At 42.8% G+C, this 22546-nt stretch overlaps 1 protein-coding gene across 1 annotated transcript in view; it reads left to right on the top strand.

Annotated features, from left to right (window-relative positions):
- Positions 1 to 22546, top strand: part of LOC140454442 (transmembrane protein 87A) — a 73199-nt gene that overhangs the window by 15523 nt on the left and 35130 nt on the right. The window contains exons 7-9 of the mRNA XM_072549177.1: positions 2406 to 2474; positions 15346 to 15439; positions 20757 to 20818. Coding sequence (XP_072405278.1) covers positions 2406 to 2474; positions 15346 to 15439; positions 20757 to 20818 — 225 coding nt within the window. The remainder of the gene's footprint in view (positions 1 to 2405; positions 2475 to 15345; positions 15440 to 20756; positions 20819 to 22546) is intronic.

Genomic DNA, 22546 nt, shown 5'->3' with positions numbered 1-22546 from the left:
CAGAAGCTTTGTTTGACCAAGCTTCACATTTGCTGACTCTGGCTTCAATCTGCCTTTAAAGTGATTGCAAATTATAACTTACACTTCCAGCGCAGTGCCAGAATGCAAATGTGCTGTTTACATTTTCTTCATAAACTTTACGAAGAAATCACTGCTTTAGTTCTTGCTGCCCCCGGGCTTGAGCATATTTACATATCAATTGGGATGTGATTTACTGAGAAACAACAGTTGACCAGCTTTAAATCGCCTGATGAAGGAGTGTCGCTCCAAAAGCTAGTGTGCTTCCAATTAAAGCTGTTGGACTACAACCTGGTGTTGTGTGATTTTTAACTTTGTACGCCCCAGTCCAACACCGGCATCTCCACATCATGAGTTTTAAATTTAGTCATCTTAAATTTTGGAGAGTATCCAAATGTCAGTGGAGAAAGTGTGATGAAATTGTTCTGCGCATTTGTGTCTCCCCTTATTTCAGGAGGTGGATATGAGCTTGGCAAATGTCTTATGAATTTGCTAAATGATTCTAACTGGTGATTTCTATGATTTTTAAATACATTTGTGTATTTATGATTATTTACTGATTGAAGTTTGCATATTGTCTATTTCCTAAACATCAGAAAGAACCATAGAATCCCCACTATGTGGAAGCAGGCTATTTGGCCCGTTGAATCCATACCAACCCTCCAAAGAGCATCCCATCCAGACCCACCCCCTACACTATCCTCATAACTCTGCATTTCCCATGGCTAACCCACTTAGCCTGCACACTCCTGGACATTGTGGGTAATTCAGCATGGCCAATTCACCTAAACTGTGCATCTTTGGAAGAAACCCACACAGACTGGAGGATGTGTAAACTCCACAAAGACAATCACCCGAGGCTGGAATTGAACCCGGCTCCCTGGCGCTTTGGGGCAGCAGCCCTAACCACTGAGCCACCAGGAGTTTTGGGTGTCAGCTTTGGTCCAATTTTGAATGGAGTTTGAGATTAGAGTATTATTTTGATTATAGTATAATATTTGGCATAATCAAAGCTGCATCTAAATGTAAACTTGGCCTAGAATTGATTCTCCAACTCAGTAGACAGCATTGTTTCCAAAAAGTGTAACTGGGAAGGTGAATGAATGGAACATTGTGAGAGTACCATATTGGTTTTCAGTTGAGTGCTGATTACTAGGCTGTGATCCCAGGCAATGATGAATTGACGATTGTGAACAAGGTGCAGGAGTAGGCCATTCAACCCCGAAGCATGTTCTGCCAATCAATAAGATCATCACTGATCTAACCTCCGTTCTGCATTCCCACCTACCCAGATAACCTTCCGCTGCCTTATTTAACGAGAATCTATTACTACCTTAAAGAATTTCAAGGATTCCACCACCTTTGAGTTCCAAAGTCTCAGGGCTCTCAGGAAATTTCACCTGGTCTTAGTTTAAACAGTGACCCTAGTTTTTGATTCTCCTATTAGAGGAACTACCCTCTGCACATGTACACTGTCTCAAACTACATGCCCATTAGTTTCTGCCCTCCTCTCCTTTCTTTTAATCTTTGTGCTCATCATGTGACTATATTCATGACTTCTTTGACTGTTCCTCTGTCATATCCTTTGAACTCCTGAGACACTATGTACTATCCTGCGATCTCACTTATAAACCTTGAGAGTGAGACTCACGTGTCTCCTACTTGGAACCTGAGAACGAATGAGACATCCCCCGGCTTTTCTTAACCAAAGTTTCTCGTCTTACACATATTTGGCCGGAATTGCAAGAATGCCAAATTTTAATGGGAACAATTAGACTACATGAGGAAAGGGTGATAATTGGTTAGTATGAATACTCTAGTCATTGCTTTGAAGTTTGGTGCTCTCACGTGTCCTAAAGAACCTCCTCACAGTTATTACTAAAGTTCTACACAACCACGCAGCATTGCTCCTTCCTTCAGTCTTTAAGCTTGCAGAAACTAAAGCATAAATTGATAAAACAGGTTATTAGTATTTACAATTTAATTTGTTCTTGGGGTGTGTGACTTTGACAAGATCTTGTTTTACTTCCTTGTACAATTGAATGAATAGCTTGTTGAGCATTTTGGTGGATATTCAGAAGGTTAAACCATTTACCGTGAGAGTAGACAAGTGGGTCATACTGGGTAGGTTTCCTCCCTCAGCCAAGTAGCTTTATTAATTTATTTGGTTTTGTACCAATCTTCATTTACTAGATTAATTAATTCAATTTGACCGTACCTCTTGGAGTTTTTGATCTGCTGGTGTGACCTCTTGTGCAAATGCAAGTTCAGTTCTTCGTGGTTGAACCAAAAATCATATTTGTTTCCATTATTGTCTGTTAGGGTGATGAACTAAAAATTGGCAGGAACACAGCACAATAAAACCAAAAAATTCTCTGTTCTTCCAGTTAGAAGAGAAGAAGCTAAAGAATGAGCAGAAATTTCCAAACAAAACCAAAGGGATGGCCACTCATTCGGTAAGTTTACTTTCCTTCTTCCCCTCCTGTTATATTGGTATGTGATTACAAGACCCATTCGTGCATTCACCTCCTTTTGCTTTGCTTTCTCTCTTTACATTTCTGACCCTGCAGAAGGAATTAATCTAGATCTACACGAACATGTAGCACTGAAACGGGCCTTTCAGGTCAAGAACACAGTGCTTCTCCTCCACATGGTCCACCTACCATGTCCTCCTCTGCTCACCCTGACTCTGTTCCTTTCTTCTCCTGTTTATTAGCTTCCCCTTAAATGTCGATGTCAGCTTGATCCTGCATTAGCTGTAAACATCACACCACGAAAGGAAAGAGACCATTTAACCGTGTGTCTGCTGTTGCTTTGGATCAATCTTACATCATTCCTACTGCGCCATGTTCTCCCATTGTGCTTTCTGTTTCAGATATTTACCAATGTTTCTGTTAATATTTCTTCACCTTATCTGCTTCAAGTTAAAATATTGAAACTATGCTGGATTGATATTTCATAAATATTTAATTTTCAATCTTTTAAAAGTTTTTCTGCCTGATTTTTTTTTTTCTGTTCTGAACGCATTGATTTAAGGGATTGTAAACTTGCAAACTTTTTAAAAACTGGATTTCACAGCATCTCTTAATTACGTATGTTATACAAGGTGCTAACAGTTAGACTATAGAGTGATACTTGCAGTACAGGGAACAGAGAATTCACTGCCACACGTTTTAGGCAGGAGGGGAGTTATTCTAAAATATATTGTAATTCTTTTATTCTGACTGTGAGAATCCACATGTTATATTACATTACCAATTTCAATTATCTGGACTTCATTTTCAAAAAGAATCACCCCTCACCACTTGACTCTCAGGCACTGATGTTCCATGTCTTCAGAGTCATTGCAGCACAAACTGTGCAGATTTTTTTTTTTCTTTATTGATTTACAGGATGAGGGTGTGGCTGGTTAGGCAGCATTTATTGCCCATCCCTAATTACCCAAAGGGCAGTTAAGAGTCAACCACATTGCTGTGGGTTTGGAATCAGGCCAGACCAGGTAAGGATGGCAGTTTCCTTCCCTTAAGGACATTAGTGAACCAAATGGGTTTTTCCCCCAATGGATTCATGGTCATCGTTAGATTCTTAATTCCAGATATTTATTGAATATAAATTCCACCATCTGTCATGGCGGGATTTGAACCTGGGCCCCCAGAACATTATCTGGGTCTCTGGATTAACAGTCCAACAATAATACCACTAAACCATCACCTCCCCGTTAATGCAGAATGCAGTCATTCAACCTGTTGAATCTGTGGTGGCTCTTTTGAGAGCAATTCAGTCAATCCCACCCAGTTTCCTTTTGAAATCGTTAATTGTCACCAATTCTAGAGTTTGTAGATGGAGTTCCAGGTCATTGTCACTCGATGAGTAGGAGACATGTGGTCCGAGACTCTTTCCATTCTCTCAGTATTTACCCTGTCAAGCCCCATGAGAATCCAGTAGGTTTCAATGAGGTCAGCTCTCATTCTTCTAAACTCCAGCGAGTAGAATATAGAACAGTACAGCACAGGAACAGGTTCGTCAGCCCACCGTGTTTGTGCTGACCATGATGACATTCTAAACCAATCCCATCTGCCTACACATTGTTCATATACCTCTACTCCATGTTCACTTGTCTGTCTAAATGCCTCTTAAATGTTGTTGATGTATTTGTTTCTGCCACCTCACCCGACAGCACATTCTAGGCACCTACTACCCTCTAAAGAAAAACTTGCCTTGCACACATCCTTTAAATTTTCCCCCTCTCACGTTAAACCAATACCCCTTAGTATTTGACATTTCCACCCTAGGGAAGCGACTCCAACTATCTATCCAATCCATCCCCCACACAATTTTATATACATCTCAGGTCACCCCCACAGCCTCTGTTGCTGTGGTAAAGACAATCTAAGTTTGTCCGACTTCTCCTTATTCCTATTAGGCAATGTTCTGGTAAACCTTTTTGCACCTTCTCCAGAGCCTCCACATGCTTCTTAAAGTGTGGAGACCAGAACGGCATACAGTGCTCCAATGTGACCTAACTAAAGTTGTATGCACCTGCCACATTACTTACCAACTTTTCTATTCTAAGGCCCAACAGGTGAAGGCAAGCATCCTTTACCACCTTATCCTCTTGTGTTGCCACTTATAAGCTATGGACTTGGACTCCAAGATCCCTGTGTATATATCAGTGATTCAAATGGTCTTGCCATTTACTGTATACGTTCCTCTTAAATTTGACCTCCCAAACTGCATCACCTCACGTTTGTCTGGGTTAAAAATCTACCTGCTATTTCTCCGCCCAACTTACCTGCTGTATCCTTTGACAAACTTCCTCACTATCCACACTTCCATCAATTTTTTTGTTGTCTGTAAACTTGCTAATTAGACCTCCTACATTTTTCATCCAAATCATTTATGTACATAATATATATAACCTATATCTATATTACACATAACAGAGGTCCCTGTATTGATCCATGTGGAACACCACTGGTCACAAACCTCCAGCTAGAAAAGCACTCCTCCACAAATAGACATTGTCGATAACATTTGACCTACCCTCCTCACCGTCACTTCTTCAAAAAATTCAAGTTTGTGAGACAAGGCCTCTTCCACGCAAGCCCATGCTGACTATCCGTAATATCCCATTCTTTTCCAAATGCAAATAAATCCTGTCCCTAAGAATCTTTTCCAATAATTTCCAATATAAGACTCACCGGCCTGTAATTTCCTGGATTATCCCTATTGACCATCTTAAACAAAGGATAAACATTGGATATTCTCCAGTCTTCTGAGACCTCTCCTAATATCTCTGTCAAGGCTCCAGCAATCTCCTCCCTTGCCACCTTCAATATCCTGGGTTAGATCCCATCAGGCTCTAGGAACTTAGCTACTGTAATGTTTTTCAACACACAGTACCACTTCTTTGATATCGACATGCTGTAGAATATCAACATACCCCTCCCTGATCTTACCTTCATCCACGTCCAGAACCTGGTGAATACCGATGTGAAGGACTCATTCAGGGTTTCATCCGCTTGCTCTGGCTCCAGGCGTAAATTACCTGCTTTGTCCTTGAGTGGACCCAGCCTTGGCTACCCTCATACTCCTAATATACATATAAAATAGTTTGGGACCCTCAATTTCTTTCCAAGGGTATTTCATGGCCCTGGTTGCCCTCCTAATTCCTTGTTTGAATTCTTTTCTTTTTCCATTATATTCCTCAAAAGCTTTATCTGATTTCAGTTTCCTAAGTCTTACATACACTTCCTTTTTATTTTTTGACCAAACTTTTAACATCTCTCATTATCCAAGCTTGCTGAATCTTGGCCTCCTCAACTTCATCTTCACAGGAAAATGCTGGTCCTGAACTCCGATCAACTGGCCTGGAAAAGACTCCCATGTGTCAGATGTGGATGTGCCCTCAAACATCTGTCCCTAATCTAGTTTCTCCAATTCCTGCTAAATACTGTAGTAATTAGCCTCCCTCCCCCCCCCCCACCCCCACCCCATTTAGCACCGAAGAACCAGTCCTATCCGTATCGATAACTGGTCTTAAAACATACAGAATAACAATCATTGTCTCCAAAATACTTCGCCACTGAAAGTTGGATCATTCATTCCCCAATATAAGGTCCAGTATATCTCCTTCTGGGGTTTTGAATGTCTCCATAGAGTTTCAAGATACCCTCCTGGATATACCTAGCAAATGCTGCCCCATCTAAGCCCCTGGCATTAAGGGAGTCCCTGTCATTATTGGGGAAGTTAAAATCACCCACTGCAACAATGCTGTTTGTTTTCACATCTATCCATCGTCTGCCTGCATATCTTTTCCCCTATTTCTCATTATTTGTTGCGAGACCGATGTTACTACCCCACCATAGTGACTGCACCTTTCTTGTTCCTAAGTTCTACCCAAATAGCCTCACTGGATGAGTTCCCTGAGATGTCCCCCTCAATACAGCTGTGACATTCGTCTTAATTAGTAATGCAACTCCCCACCATTTACATCCTTCTCTAGCTCGCCTGAAACATTTAAACCCTGGAATGTTGAGCTACCCTTCTCTCAAGCAAGTTTTAGTAATGGCCACAATATTGTGGTGCTGTGTACAAATCCAGGCTGTAAGCTCATCTGCCTTACCTGCTGTGCTCCTTGCACTCCAGACCGCCAGTCCAGCCTTTTCATGGACCTGGTCCTTCTTGTTCTTCCTATTGGACTTATTTGAATTAACCTCTACCTTCTCCTTAATCACTCCACTGCTCTGGTTCCTGCCCCCCTGACACACTAGTTTAAACCCTGCTGAATGGAACTCTCAAAACTTTCCGCAAAGATTAGTGTCCCTTCAGTTTAGGTGCAACCCATCCTTCTCGTACAGGACCCTCCTGCCCTGGAAGAGATCCCAATGGTCAAGATATCTGTAGCCCTCTCTCCTACACCAGTTCTTTAACCACGCATTCACCTGCATCAATTTCCTATTTCTGGGCTCACTGGCACATGGCATAGGAAAGATCCCGAGATTACGATCCTAGTCATCCTGCTTTTCAACTTTTACCTCACTCTCTCTAAATTCCCTTTACAGAACCTCACCTTTCTTCCTGCCTATATCATTGGTACCAATATGAACCATGACCTCTGGCTGCTCACCCTCCCCTTTTGGAATGAATCACTCAAATGATATCCTTGTCCCTAGAGTCTCAAACTATTTAACCTATGCTCATAAGATAGTCCCTCCATACCGGAGATCACCACAGTGAACCATCTCTGACCTGCCTCCAGTGAAATGATATATTTCCTTAAATAAGGAAACAAATCTGTTAATAGTATTCCATATGTGATCTTTTGAGTACCTTGTACAGTTAGGTAAAAACAATGACTGCAGATCCTGGAAACCAGATTGTGGATTAGTGTTGCTGGAAAAGCACAGCAGTTCAGGCAGCGTCTGACTACTCCTCGGATGCTGCCTGAACTGCTGTGCTTTTCCAGCACCACTAATCCAGTACCTTGTACATTTGCAGTAAAATATTCCTAATCTTCTATTCGGATTGTCTTGATATTCCAGCATTCCATTAGCCTTCCTGATTTCACGTTGTGTGCTAGCTTTCTTTGTTTTGCACAATTTACATCCAAATGGGTGGCACGGTGGCTCAGTGGTAAGCACTGTGGCCTCACAGGGCCAGGGACCCTGGTTCGATTCCAGCCTTGGGTGACTGTGGAGTTTGCACATTCTCCCTGTGTCTGCATGGGTTTCCTCCGGTTGCTCCGTTTTCCTCCCACAGTCCAAAGATGTACAGGTCAGGTGGATTGGCCATGCTAAATTGCCCATAGTGTGAGGTGCGTTAGTCAGAGGGAAGTGGGTTACTCTTCGGAGGGTCCGTGTGGACTTGTTGGGCCAAAGAGCCTGTTTCCACACTGTCGGCTATCTAATCTCACCTAAAACTATTTGCTTTGCAGCTTTCTGCAAGTTTTGTCCATCTAAGTAATTTTTTTTGTTCTCCAGTTAAAAATGAACAACTTCACATTTTCCCACATTATACCCCATTTACTAACTTTTTGCCCACTTACTTAATCTATCAGTATCACTCTGTAAACTATTTGTCTCCCTCTGTCAACCTGGCTTTCCAGCTATTTTTGTGTCACCTGCGAATTTGGCTATATCTGTACTACATTTACTTCCTTCCTCCAAGCCATTGCAATATATAGTAAACAGTTGTGGCCCCAGCAGTGATTCCTGTGGAAAATCACTGGTCGTGAGTCACCAACCATAGAAAAACCTATTATTTCCACTCACTGTTTCCTGCCTGTGAGCCAATTCTCTGTCTATTCCAATGTACTGGAACAACAGTGGGGCTCTTAGGACGTAGCCTTTTGTGAGATGCCTTATTGCATGGCTTCTGTAAGTCCATATGCAACTCATCTGATTTCCGTGTGTCCAGTTTGGTTGAGACTTCCTTGAAAAACTCTGAAGAATTAGGCTGACATAGTTTCTCTTCCATGAACACAAAAACAAAAACAGAAATTGCTGGAAAAGCTCAGGTCCAGCAGCATCTGTGGAGAGAAACCAGATTAACGTTTCAGGCCGAGTGACCCTTTAGACCTTTCATGAAGCGTTGACGTCTTTCCAAATATTCTGCTATTACTTCCTTCATCATTGCCAATAATTTTCTGACCATAAGCTAATTGGCCTATGGTTACCTGTTTTGTTGCCTCCCTTCTTTCTGAATAGGGGTGCCACATTAGCAGTTTTCCAAATCTCTGGTACGTCTCCAGAATCCAGTGAATTTTGGAAAATTAGAAACAACGTATCTTTCTATCTGCCTGTTTTAGGATCCTAGGAATGCAAGCTATCAGAGCCACGGGACTTAGTTACCTAATACTCCTTCTCTAGTGAAGTTATTTAATTCCTTGTTTGTACTATTTTGTACTAATGGAACATTTGAAGTATCTTCCACTGTAATGCCATTTCTTTGTTCCCAAAACAATCTCCCTAGATTCATTTTCTAAGGGTATATGTTCACTTTGACCTCTTTCTTTCTTCATTTATTTAAAGAAGGTCCATTGTCAATTTTTAAATATTCTCACTAGTTTGCTCTCATAAAGTATTTACTCTGCCTTTAGGGATAGTTTCTCAGCCTACTGGGGTAAATTCCGAATCCAGCAAAGCAGGGCTGAAAAGAGCTGTCACTGACTCTGACCTCGTTTTATGCTTTCTCATTGAACTTAATATTCTCCTTGACTTTCTTGGATAGCCACGGTTGGTAATCCCTCTCTCTGAATCTTTCCTCCTTACTGGGATATATTTTTGCTGAGAGTCATGAGTTTCTTCCTTAAATATCTGGCACTGCTTGCTTACTGTCATTGCTGCTTATCTCAGAGAAAGTGAGGACTACAGATGCTAGAGGTCGGAGTCAAAAAGCATGACGCTGGAAAAGCACAGCAGGTCAGGCCTTCCTGATGAAGGGCTTATGCCCGAAACGTCAACTCTCCTCAGATGCTGCCTGACCTGCTGTGCTTCTCCAGCGCCATGCTTTTTGATTCCTGCTAATCTATCTATCCATTTCACTTTAGCTAACTCTATCCTTATTTCACTGTAATTCCCTCCAAGTTGAACGTAGTTGTTTCTGAAACATGTTTCTCATTCTCGAACTGCGTATGAGATGTTATGATCACTACTTCCTTTTTTTTAAACTCTGGTCATTTATTAAGCCTGTGTTATTACCCAGCATTATATCCCATGTCATATGACACATTACTGTAGAAAACTGTCAAGAATGTACTCAATGAATTTATTGTTGTAGTTACCCTTTCCAATTTGACTAACCCAGTCAACATAAAGATTAAAGTTACCCATAATTCTTGCTGTCTGTTTACATGCTCTTATTTGTTGATTTATAGTCTTTCCAACAGTGTGTTTCGGGGTCTGTACACTACTCCTTTCCCTTGCTGTATTTTCTTTTACCTCTGCCCAAATAGACCCTGCATCATCTTAGGCTAGATCATCTCTCACAGGTGTCCTCATTTCATATTTTCTTAACAGCACTGCCCCATCACCTCTTCCATCCCTCCCATCTCTCTGAAAAGTCAAATATCCCTGAATATTGCATTACCTGTTTTGGTCTCCTTGCAGTCATTCCATAATGGCATGTTCATTCATGTCAGTTTGCTGTCAGTTCGTTTACCATAGTCAGAATGCTTTGTGCGTTAAGATACAAAGCCCTTAAGCTTGTTATATTATTGAATTTCTCACCACTTTTATGATTCCTTGGTTCAAAATAACATTCGCACATTCTGTCCCTTCCTTTTGTTTTTTGGTAACAGTGAACCCTGTCATTAACCTACATTTCTACCTTCAATTTTATAATTTGCCATTCGACTCAACGCACCCCTCCACTATTTACCTTCAACCCTATTCACAGCCCTAGTTATGCAATTTGCCAGGACTCTGATCCAGCCCCCGTTGGAACAGCTCTCTCGAGAAGGAACTGAGCGCATTGTTGCTACGTTTGCAGATGACATAAAGATAATTGGAAGGACAGGTCGGGTTGAGGAGATGGGGATTTTGCAGAAGGACTTGGGACAGGCTAGGAGAGTGGACAAAGGTGGCAGATGGAATACATTGTGAGAAAGTGTGATGTTATGGTAGGAAGAATACAGATGTGGGATATTTTCTAAATGAGGAAAGGGTTCTGAAATCTGAAGCACAAAGGAGGTTGAGAATCAGGATTCTCTTAAGGTTAACATGCGGGTTAAGCTGGCAGTTAGGAAGGTAAATGCAATATTAGTATTCATTTTGAGAGAGCTAGAATACAAGAACAAAGATGTATGGCAAAGACTATATAGGCTCTAGTCCGATAACATTTGGAATATTGAGAGCAGTTTTGGGCTTTTTATTTAAGGAAAAACATGGTGGTCCTGGTGGGCGGAGGGGGTCCAAAGGGGGTTTACAAGAATGAGTCTGGGATTGAAGAACTTTTAATATGAGGAGCGGTTGGGGCTCTACATGCTGTAGCTTAGAAGGCTGAGTGGGGAGATCTCATTGAAACTTACAGAATAATGAGTTGGACGGAGTGGATGTAGAGGAGATATATGCACTAGTAGGAGAGACTAGTGGGACCTGAGGGCACAGCCTCAGAATGAAGGAACATCCTTTTAGAACTAAGCTGAGGAATTCCTTCAGCCAGATGGTGGTGAATTTATGGAACTCATTATTGCAGGTGACTGTGGAAGCCAAGTCATTGAGTGTATTTAAGACAGAGAGAGGTCCTTGATTAGTAAAAGGATTAAAGGTTACGAGAAGAAAGCATGAGGATGCAATTGAGATGATCGAATGGTAGAGTACACACCATGAGCTGAGTGGCATAATTCTCTTATGGTCTTATAATAAATGGTGCTTGACCACAGTGTTTATAAAGCAGGGTTTGACACTGAGTCATACAAAATGTTATCAAAGCTTGGTCAAAGAGGTAGGTTTGAGGATTGTTTTAAAGGTGTAAAGCGAATAAAAGAGAAATGTAAGTTAGAGGCTGATCTTCTGAAGCACAGCCAGTAATTTAAAATTGTGGGTGGACATGAGGCTGGAATTTAAGGATTTGAGAAATCTCAGAGGGTTGTTCACCTGGAGGAGATTGTGGAGATAGGGAGGAATTTGAAAGCAGGGCTGAGTCCAGGGACCAATGTGGGTTATCCAGGACAGGAGTGATGCATGAATGCAAATTGATGCGAGCAATGTCACGGCCAGCAGAGATTTGCTTAACATCAGGATTATAAAGGAGAGAATGTGGGAGAACCCCCAGCCTGTATATTGGAATAGTCCAATCTCAAGGTAATAAAGGTATTGAGGAGGGTTCATCAGCAGATATTGCGGTGGGTGAGTAGTTGTTATGGAGGTGGGAATATAAGATGTTAATTATGGTGCTGAGATTCATTTCAAGGTCAGATATGATTACAAAGTGGTGAATAGTCTGGTTTCACCTCAGAGGGAAGACAACAGTGGCTAGAAATGATGTCCCATGAATTCAAACCCATTTCTCCCACACCAATCTTTGAGTCACATGTTTACCTCTTTCCTCTCATTGACTCTGTGCCAGTTAGCTTGTGGCTCATGTAATTGGAGATTAATTCCTTTTTATGTTCTGCTTTTTAGTTTAGCTCCTAGCTGCTCAGTATTACCTCAGCAGAATCTCTCTTTACCTATATTGTTGGCACTATGTGGACCACGACACCTGGAATTTGCCCCTCCCACTGTAAATTGCTCTCAAACCCCATTGAGAGATCCTGAATCTGGGCTCTAGACAGGTAACATAGCCATTGTTCCTGGCCACAGAGAAAAATGTCCCCTCACTATATACTATCCCCAATTACAACTACATTTCTCTTTTATTCCCTGTCTTGACTTGCTTCTTGTACCATGGTGCTGTGGTCAGTTTGCTCATCCTCCCTGCAGCCCCCACTCTCATCCACACAGGGAGCAAGAATTTCAAAGCTGTTAGACAATCTCAAGGGCTGAAGCTCCTTCAGCACTACCTCCTGGATCTCTCTACCTGCCTTGCTCACAGGCACCTGAGCCACTCAAGAAATTCGAAGCAGTTAATCTAAGGGGTGTGACTGCTTCTTGAAACAGTGTTCAGGTTACTCTGCCCCTTCCCTGATGTGTCATAATGTTTGAAGCTTAGATTCCAGCTCATCAGCTTTGAGACAGAGATCCTTAAGCAAACAACATCTGCTACAGGTGTGGTCACTATGGGGTCCAGCTCCCACATCATGCAGGTACAATACATCATCTGGCCCTGCATCTCAATTTTATTAACTTCATTCTTAATTTGTGCTTTTTAAAATTTCCTACTTTTAGTTTGTAATCTGTAAACATTTCTCCTATTTACCTTAAATCTGAAAGTAATCTATAATAGTCAACGTTAAAAATCACACAACACCAGGTACAGTCCAACAGGTTTAATTGGAAGCACTAGCTTTCGGAGTGACGCTCCTTCATCAGGTGGTAGTGGACCTCCAAATTATAATAGTCAAATTAGCATGCCAACCAGTGAACGGTTGGCTTACCTACGACTTACCTATCATATAAATCTGCTTTGTCCCGGGGCCTTAATTCTGGTTTCAGCTTATCCTGTCAAAACCAAAACTTAAAACTTATGAGCCAAAAAAAACACCTCTTCCCTTCGACAGCAAATTTCCACTTAGACTTACACAGATTTAATGTTGGTTTTCCTCTTGAATACGTATTCTCGTGAATTGTCCTGATGAGTGCAAAATGAAAAACTTCACCAAAATGACCTTTTATAGTAAAACTCAAGTTTTTTTTAGATTACATTACAGTGTGGAAACAGGCCCTTCGGCCCAACAAGTCCACATGACCCGCCGAAGCGCAACCCACCCATACCCCTACATTTACCCCCTACCTAACACTATGGGCAATTTAGCATGGCCAATTCACCTGACCTGCACATTTTTGGACTGTGGGAGGAAACTGGAGCACCCAGAGGAAACCCACACTGACACGGGGAGAACATGCAAACTCCATACAGTCAGTTGCCTGAGGCAGGAATTGAACCCAGGTCTCTGGCGCTGTGAGGCAGTAGTGCTAGCCACTGTGCCACCATGCCGCCCACGACTTACCTATTTATATGATTTATATGATAGGTAAGTTCTGCATAACCAAAGCAAGGACTGATTCGGGATAGTCAGCCTGGCTTTATGCATGGGCAATCGTGTCTCACTAACTTGAGTGAGTTTTTTTTTTGAAGAAGTAACAAAGAGGATTGAGGACAGAGTGATGGATGTGATCTGCATGGACTTCAGTAAGCCGTTCGATAAGGTTCCCCGTGGGAGACTGGTTAGCAAGGTTAGCTCACATGGAATACAGGGAGAACTAGCCATTTGGATACAGAACTGGCTCAAAGGTAGAAGACAGAGGGTGGTGGTGGTGGAGGGTTGTTTTTCAGACTGGAGGCCTGTGACCAGTGGAGTGCCACAAGGATCAGTGCTGGGTCCACTGCTTTTCGTCATTTTATATATAACAATTTGGATGTGAACATAGGACGTACAGTTAGTAAGTTTGCAGATGACACCAAAATTGGAGATATAGTGGGCAGTATCTCAGAGTAAACTCTACCTTGACCAGATGGACCAGTGGGCTGAGGAATGGCAGATGGAGTTTAATTTAGATAAATGTGAGGTGCTGCATTTTGGAAAGGCAAATCAGGGCAGGATGTATACACTTAATAGTAAAGTCCTGAGGAGTGTTGCTGAACAAAGAGAACTTGGAGTGCAGGTTCATAGCTTCTTGAATTTGGAGCCGCAAGTAGATAGGATAGTTATGAAGGCGTTTGGTATGATTAGATTCCCTACAGTATGGAAGCAGGCCATTGGGCCCCACCAGTCCACACCGACCCTCCGAAGAGTAACCCACCCAGACCCATTTCCCTCTGACTAGTGCACCTGACAGGGGCAATTTAGCATTGCCAGTCCACCTAATCTATACATCATTGGATTGTGGGAGGAAAACGGAGTACCCAGAGGAAACCAACGCAGACACAAGGAGAATGTGCAAACTCCACACAGACGATCGCCCAAGGCTGGAATTGAACCTGGGTCCCTGGCGCTGTGAAACTGCAATGCTAACCACTGTGCCACTCTCTAATATTCTTTCCTTTACTGGTCAGTGCATTGAGTATAGAAGTTCAGACATTATGTTCCAGAAATTGGTTAGGCTGTTTTCAGAATACTGTGTGCAATTCTGGTCACCCTCCTATAGGAAGGATGTTGTGGAACTTGAAAGGATTCAGAAAAGACTTGCAAGGATGTTGCCAGGGTTGGAGGATTTGAGCTATAGGGAAGAGGCTGAACAGGCTGGGGCTGTTTTCGCTGGAGCATCTGAGGGTGACCTTATAGGAGTTTATAAAATCACGAGGGGCATCGATTGGGTAAATAGACAAGGTATTTTCCCTGGGGTGGGGGAGTTCAGAACTAGAGAGCATAGGTTTAGGGTGAGAGGGGAAAAATTTAAAATGGACCTAAGGGTGGTATGTGTATGGAATGAGCTGCCAGAGGAAGTGGTGGAGGCTGGTACAATTACAAAATTTAAAAGGTATCTGGATGGGTATATGAATAGGAAGAGTTTAGAGGGATATGGGCCAAGTGCTGGAAAATGGGACTAGATTAATTTAGCATATCTGGTTGGCATTGATAAGTTGGACCATGCTATACATTTTCCGTGCTATACATTTCTATGACTCTAAAGTGATTACTTGAATATATGGACTTGGGAAATGCAGGTTTTAACTACAGCTAGTCTATTTCTGTTAAATTATTTCTCATTTTCATGTTTGCAGGGCACAGTGGCTCAGACCTGGGAAGATGCACCATACTTTTTCATCATTCAGGTGCAAGGACGGAACACTTCGAATAAGAATTGGAGTTTAATCTGTAGGTTTTCAATATAGTAGTAAAATAATGCTCTGATGAAAAGTCATCGAGTCTCGAAACATTTGCTTGCTCTTTCTCTATGGATGTTGCCTGATCTGCTGTGATTTCCAGCATGTTTTGTTTTCAGCTCTAATCCCTGATTTCAGCTCAGACAGGGACCACAAAGGACTACAATTCACTAGGCTATGCTGGGGACAGTCATTTTGATACAATTTCATGACTGATCCCCAACTATCACAGGTCGTATTGTGAAGTTTGTTGTCATCAAGAAGTAGAGTCTGGGTATGAAATTCTAGAATTTGTGGGTTTGTGAAATAAAAACTGGAAAAGTACATTAAAGCATGACAGCAGTCATATTAGTTAGTTATTGACTACTGTTGCGAGATTGATCTGTAAAGCTGGGTAATAGACTCAAATGCAGGGACACTTGCAAGCTTGATAAAAGTGGAAAGCTAGAAGAAACAAGGTGGGAAACAATGGCAAGGTAATACCAAGCTTCATCTCATTGAAACCAAAGCAAGGTGCTGTGGATACCAGAAATCTGAACGAAAAGCAAAATGCTCAGTTGGTGACTCAGCATCTCTTCCCCCCTCTCCCCCCCCCCCCCCCCCTCTCTTCCCCCCCCCTCTCTTCCCCCCCCCCTCTCTTCCCCCCCCCCCCTCTTCCCCCCCCCCTCTCTTCCCCCCCCCCCTCTCTTCCCCCCCCCTCTCTTCCCCCCCCCTCTCTTCCCCCCCCCTCTCTTCCCCCCCCCCTCTCTTCCCCCCCCTCTCTTCCCCCCCCCTCTCTTCCCCCCCCCCTCTCTTCCCCCCCCCCTCTCTTCCCCCCCCCTCTCTTCCCCCCCCCTCTCTTCCCCCCCCCTCTCTTCCCCCCCCCTCTCTTCCCCCCCCCTCTCTTCCCCCCCCTCTCTTCCCCCCCCCCTCTCTTCCCCCCCCCCTCTCTTCCCCCCCCCCTCTCTTTCCCCCCCCCTCTCTTTCCCCCCCCCTCTCTTTCCCCCCCCTCTCTTTCCCCCCCCCTCACTTTCCCCCCCCTCACTTTCCCCCCCCTCACTTTCCCCCCCCTCACTTTCCCCCCCCTCACTTTCCCCCCCCTCACTTTCCCCCCCCTCACTTTCCCCCCCCTCACTTTCCCCCCCCTCACTTTCCCCCCCCTCACTTTCCCCCCCCTCACTTTCCCCCCCCTCACTTTCCCCCCCCTCACTTTCCCCCCCCTCACTTTCCCCCCCCTCACTTTCCCCCCCCTCACTTTCCCCCCCCTCCTCTTCACCCCCCGTCTTCACCCCCCCCCGTCTTCACCCCCCCCTTCACCCCTCCCCCCCCCTCACACTCTCTCTCTCCCCCCACACTCTCTCTCTCCCCCTTTCCCCCCCCCCCCCCCCTCTCAAAACAGAGTTAATATTTCAGATTGACCTTTTGTGGACTTGGTGAAAGGTTACAAACCTGAAATATTAACTCTGCTTCTTATTCCTGCCTGGAGATAGCCCACGTGATCTGCTAGTGAAGGAGAAGAAACTCGAGAAAATGGGCAGCTGCTGTCTGGCCCGACTGATACATCATACAGTTCCTGTGAACACCAAGTAAAGATTAGCTTTGTGATAATGCCAAAGCAGGATGGTAGTGAGAGTGGGCTGTCTCTTTGAAAAGAAGACAGTAAACAGAGATGAATTTATGGAGATAAACCAGATTTTTTGAATTTTTAAGGAGCAAGCAGTGCATTTTGCTGAGCGAAGTTAAATATGGAAGACTTGGGCTGAGTCAGCGAATGTTGTAAGTTGCAGTTTGACAGGGAGAAGTAATCCTGAGGATAAGGAGGTGGGATATATTCTAGTAATGCATTGAGGCAAGACTAATTCTAGAGCGAATTATACAATAAATGGAAGAGCCTTGGGAAAAGTTGATGAGCAGAGAGATCTGGGAGTGCAGGTCCATTGTACCCTGAAGGTTGCTGCACAGGTGGATAGAGTGGTCAAGAAGGCATATGGTATGCTTACCTTCAGATGGGGTATGTTGTATAAGAGCTGTCAAGTCATGTTAATATTGTCCAGGACTTTGGTTCGGCCACATTTAGACTCTTGTGTACAGTTCTGGTCGCCACATTACCAAAAGGATGTGGACGCTTTGAAGAGGGTGCAGAGAAGGTTTGAGGATGTTGCCTGATACGGAAGGTGCTAGCTATGAAGAGAGGTTGAGTAGGTTAGGTTTATTTTCATTAGAAAAAGGAGATTGAGGGGGGACCTGATTGAGGTTTACACAATCATGAAGGGTATAGACAGGGTGGATAGAGACAAGCTTTTTCCCAGGGTGAAGGATTCCATAACGAGAGGTCACACTTTCAGGGTGAGAGATGGAAAGTTTAAGGGGGATACACATGGCAAGTAATTCACACCGAGGGTGGTGGCCGTCTGGAATGTGTTGCCAGCAGAGGTGGTAGAGGCAGGCACGGTAGATTCATTTAAGATGCATCTGGACAGATGCAAGAGTAGGTGGGAAACAGAGGGATACAGATGCTTAGGAATTGACTGACAGGTTTAAACAGTGCGTGTGGACCGGCTCAGGGTTGGAGGGCCGAAGGGCCTTTTTCTGGGCTGTAAATTTTCTTTGTTCTTTATATCTCTGCCAGACATGCACAGTACCACGAATGAAGTTGTAAGATTTATCTCACTTTAAATGTGAATGTGAAATCACTTTCTATTTAGTTTATGTAGTTGCCCTGTTAAGTAGTGTTTGATTTATGTTAATTTTAGTTGATTTGTTGAAGTCTCCAACCTTAAGATATTAAATCTTGCCCTGTGGTTTATTTCTATTGGTTGCTGAGAATTTGTTTTTAAAGTTCATGACAGGATTAGTTGCAAATGGAAGGCTGTTGTAGAATTGAAACCCTGTTGCAAAACTGGATGCAGTGGAATTTTCCAAAGTTTAGATAAATAAAATTTCATGTTTGCCTTTGCTTATTTGGTGCTCAGGCATTTCTGGAAAGAAGTCCTATCTGTGAATGGCTTAGAACCGTAAACAAGTGTTAATGGAAGCCTGTGGCTTACAGGTTTTGAGGTTGACTTGAATAGGGGCTAAACAAACAAATTATTGAAATATTACTTCAGTACATAAACTGAGAGGAAAAGGGTGATCCCAGTAGCAGTTGAGTTAGTCCGGCTTCAATGCAAATTAATCAAGTTGAGTTGGAAGTGGCAAATATATACATTCAAAAGGAAGAGAAATGCGAAAATTAAGGCATAGATCAATTTGAACATTTGAATTAGAATCTCAAAAGCAAGAGGACTCTAACTCCGATGGGAGAGAAAGGATGTGAAGAAATTTCAAGTAGACAGAATCATTGTGTGATTAGAGAAGGTAATACGTCTTGGGGACTTAGAATTAACTCATGACTAGATTAGATTAGATTCCCTACAGCGCGGAAACGGGACCTTCAGCCCAACAAGTCCACACCAGCCTTCTGAAGAGTAACCCACCCAGACCCATTTCCCTCTGACTAATGCACCTAGCACCATGTCCAATTCACCTGAACTGCACATCTTTGGACTGTGGGAGTGAACCGGAGCACCCGGAGGAAACCCAAGCAGAAACCGGGAGAATGTACAAACTCCACACAGACAGTCGCCCAAGGCTGAGAATCAAACCTGGGACCCTGGTGCTGTGAGGCAGCAGTGCTGTCCACTTAGTCACCGTGCCACCCCATTGTTTTGAGTTTTACAAGGGCCATTTGCCCAGTGTGTCTGTCAGAGGAAGTATTTCAGAAAATTGCAATGAAACCTCAATACCCAAAAGAAACTTGACTTGTTTATCGCAGGTTCACATGAAAGGTTTTGAAGGTGTACTCCTTCCATTCAGACAAGTCGGGTGACTGTTATAATGAAAATAGTTGTTCTCAGTGCCGGGTTTGTATCAGAGGATTGCAAGTACTGAAATGTGACAAAGGGCAAGAATGATCGCTGTACTCCAGGCAGGAAGTTAGAATGTTTATAATCTCTGGTATTGAGAAGGTCTTTGCTGTAGCACAATCATCAGACTGTCGAAAAGGGATAAGTATATCCAAAACTTTTCCTACAAGCCCATTCTGCAATTAAACAATTAGGTTTTCCTTTAGTCATTACATTTCCATGGTAGCTTTCCCAAATACTACTACGCTGTAAGTAGATGCTAAGAATTTTGACAATATTGCATTTTAATTTGTATTTTCCCCTTTAACTAAAGGTGGAAAAAAAAATGTTCTTGACTGGCTGGGCAGATGGTGGCCAGACTTAATAACGACCCAGAGACAGATTGATGTAATCAAGTGATAGCCAACGTTAAGGGCATTTAAATGGACATTGGATAGACATATGGACAGAAATGGAATAGCGTAGGAAAGATGAGTTTCACAGGTCAGGGCAGCATTGAGGGCTGACGGGCCTATACTGCACTGTAATGTTCTATGTTCTACATCTTAATACAAAATTTTGGAGAGACATCGAGTATGCAGCTGGTGTTAAAAGCAGGCAGAAACTGATTTTGTGTTGCAACTGAGCAAGATGCTTGTGAGAACAAGTTCTCTATTTGAAAAGAAGATAGCAGTTGCGTTAACAGAATGCAATTTGCTAAAGCAGGTCTTGATAATGGAAATTGAATCCTTCCAGCTTTTGAAGGACATTAGATTTGTAACCTGGCATGGCAGGGAGAAATGAGCTCTGCTTGCAAGAGCGTGAGACTGATTTTTATGATGCTGTATATCTGCCAGAGAAGTATGGTGTACAAAGTATTTAGTAATCTTAAAAGCGCTTTCCTTTAGTTGATGTATTAGTTGCCTGCTAAGTAGTATTGATTTTAGTTTATTTGTTGCAGGAATAATACTAGATTCTGAAATATTGGCCTTTGGCTTATTTACATCAGACACTTTGAAATTCCGCAATTAAAAAGTCATAGATTTTTACAAGGATTATAACTTGCATCAAATGTTGGTCCTGTTCACCACATCAAACTTTAGCAAGGGATATTTCGTATTGATGACCTGCACTTCAAGTTGGTTGTTGTACGGGATTGACTAATTAAGGTAGCATGTTTTCTCCTGACTGACACTGATATACAATGTCATTTTAAAATAAATTCTGCTCAAATGATGCAAGAAAGTAGCATATGGTGCAGGTAACCTGATGAGATACTACCCAGTATAATTTTTGCATGAGAATTCATGGAGCCTATGAACATATTGGTGTCTAACCAATGAAAGGTCACCTTGCCCTGAGTGTAACATGTGCATGTTAATGAGGCTGCTTCACACTTGAAACTTCTGAACTGATTGTTATCTTGTGCTCTTTCTCTCCTTGTAGTAGAAGTAGAAATGTTGGGACCCCATGGATACATTTCTGCTACAGATTGGCCCTTAATGATTGTAAGTATTATACTCACCTTGATGGTTGCAATTTACTAATAAATCTGATTGTTTTAAAGTGTGTTTTCATCTAGCTACATATGTGGGCTAATGAGTGGAAAATCCTGAGAATTAAACTGGGCAATTAATTAAAAGTCTCATGTGGAAAAAGGATTTACTCCATACTTGCAAATGAACAGGCAAGGTGTTTGATTTGCAGTTTATTCAGGATCTTTTTAAAGTAGGGTTTGCTTTGGGAACATGCACTTTATAAAGTTTTCAATTTTTGCAATTGATTAAAGAGTACCCTGTTTTTTCTCTAACATACATGCTCGCACTCTTTCTCTTTCAATCATATGCATTCGCACACGCACACCCCTTCTGTGACTATGCCTATTTTAAGGTCACCACAGGTCAAATCCTCACAAACATCATTGTTTTTTATCTTCCAATGTAAAGAGAGTTGAGGCTTGTTTTGCGAAGGTATCCCTGTGCAGAGCTGATACATGATGGGAGCAGCTTAATAAAGGTGTGACCGGGGGACCTTGCTACTGCGTCACCATCATCAGAGCTGTGTCTCGCAATAGATGTTTTGAACTGAACGACTGGGGTTTACGCATCTTACGGTGAAGTTTGAAGCAATTCAGTTCAACAGCTTGCAATATTTGAAGTAACTTTATTTTTGTGGGATGTGGGCATTACTGACAAACAAAGCAGCTACTTTCTGTTCAGCCAGATTCTGTAAACAACCATAAAAAGACTAATGTGTTTAACTGTTGCAAGCAAGCATGCTGCCACCATGTGTATGTCCAAAACCAGGGTCCACAAATGTAGGATGGTCACCAATAAAACCACAAGGAGTTCAGGAGAAACTTCTTTTCAAAAAATGCTTGCTTTGAGGCGGAAAGCATGGGTGCACTTAAGGGGAAGCTGTAGAAGTGAATGAAGGAGAATGGACTTGGAAGAGTAGCCAGTAGATGAGGTAATGTAGGCTTGTGTGGGGCATAAACCCTAGCATGGGCCTTTTGGTGAATGGCTTTCTCCTAGCAAAGTATAACAGGAGGATCCAGTCAACGCCTGTCTGTAAAACTATAAGATGTAATCTGAGGTAACCCTCTTCACTGTCCACTACACCTCCAGTTTTGGTGTCAGCTGTAAACTTACTAACTGTACCTGTTATGCTCGCATCCAAATCATTTACGTAAATGACAAAAAGTAGAGGGCCCAGCACCGATCCTTGTGGCACTCCACTGGTCACAGGCCTCCAGTCTGAAAAACAACCCTCCACCACCACCCTCTGTCTTCTATTTTTGAGCCAGTTCTGTATCCAAATGGCTAGTTCTCCCTGTATTCCATGAGATCTAACCTTGCTAATCAGTCTCCCATGGGGAACCTTGTTGAATGCCTTATTGAAGTCCATTTAGATCACATCTACTGCTCTGCCCTCATCAATCCTCTTTGTTACTTCTTCAAAAAACTCAATCAAGTTTGTGAGACCTGATTTCCCACGCACAAAGCCATGTTGACTATCCCGAATCAGTCCTTGCCTTTCCAAATACATGTACATCCTGTCCCTCAGGATTCCCTCCAACAACTTGCCCACCACCAAGTGGACAGCGAAGAGGTTTACCTCTGACTACAACAGGATCTGGACCAGATGGGCCAATGGGCTGAGAAGTGGCAGATGGAGTTTAATTCAGATAAATCTGAGGTCCTGCATTTTGGGAAAGCAAATCTTAGCAGGACTTA

This window comes from Chiloscyllium punctatum, chromosome 29, assembly GCF_047496795.1.
Source record: "Chiloscyllium punctatum isolate Juve2018m chromosome 29, sChiPun1.3, whole genome shotgun sequence".
NCBI lineage: Eukaryota > Metazoa > Chordata > Chondrichthyes > Orectolobiformes > Hemiscylliidae > Chiloscyllium > Chiloscyllium punctatum.
This window is presented reverse-complemented; position numbering and strand designations above follow the sequence as displayed.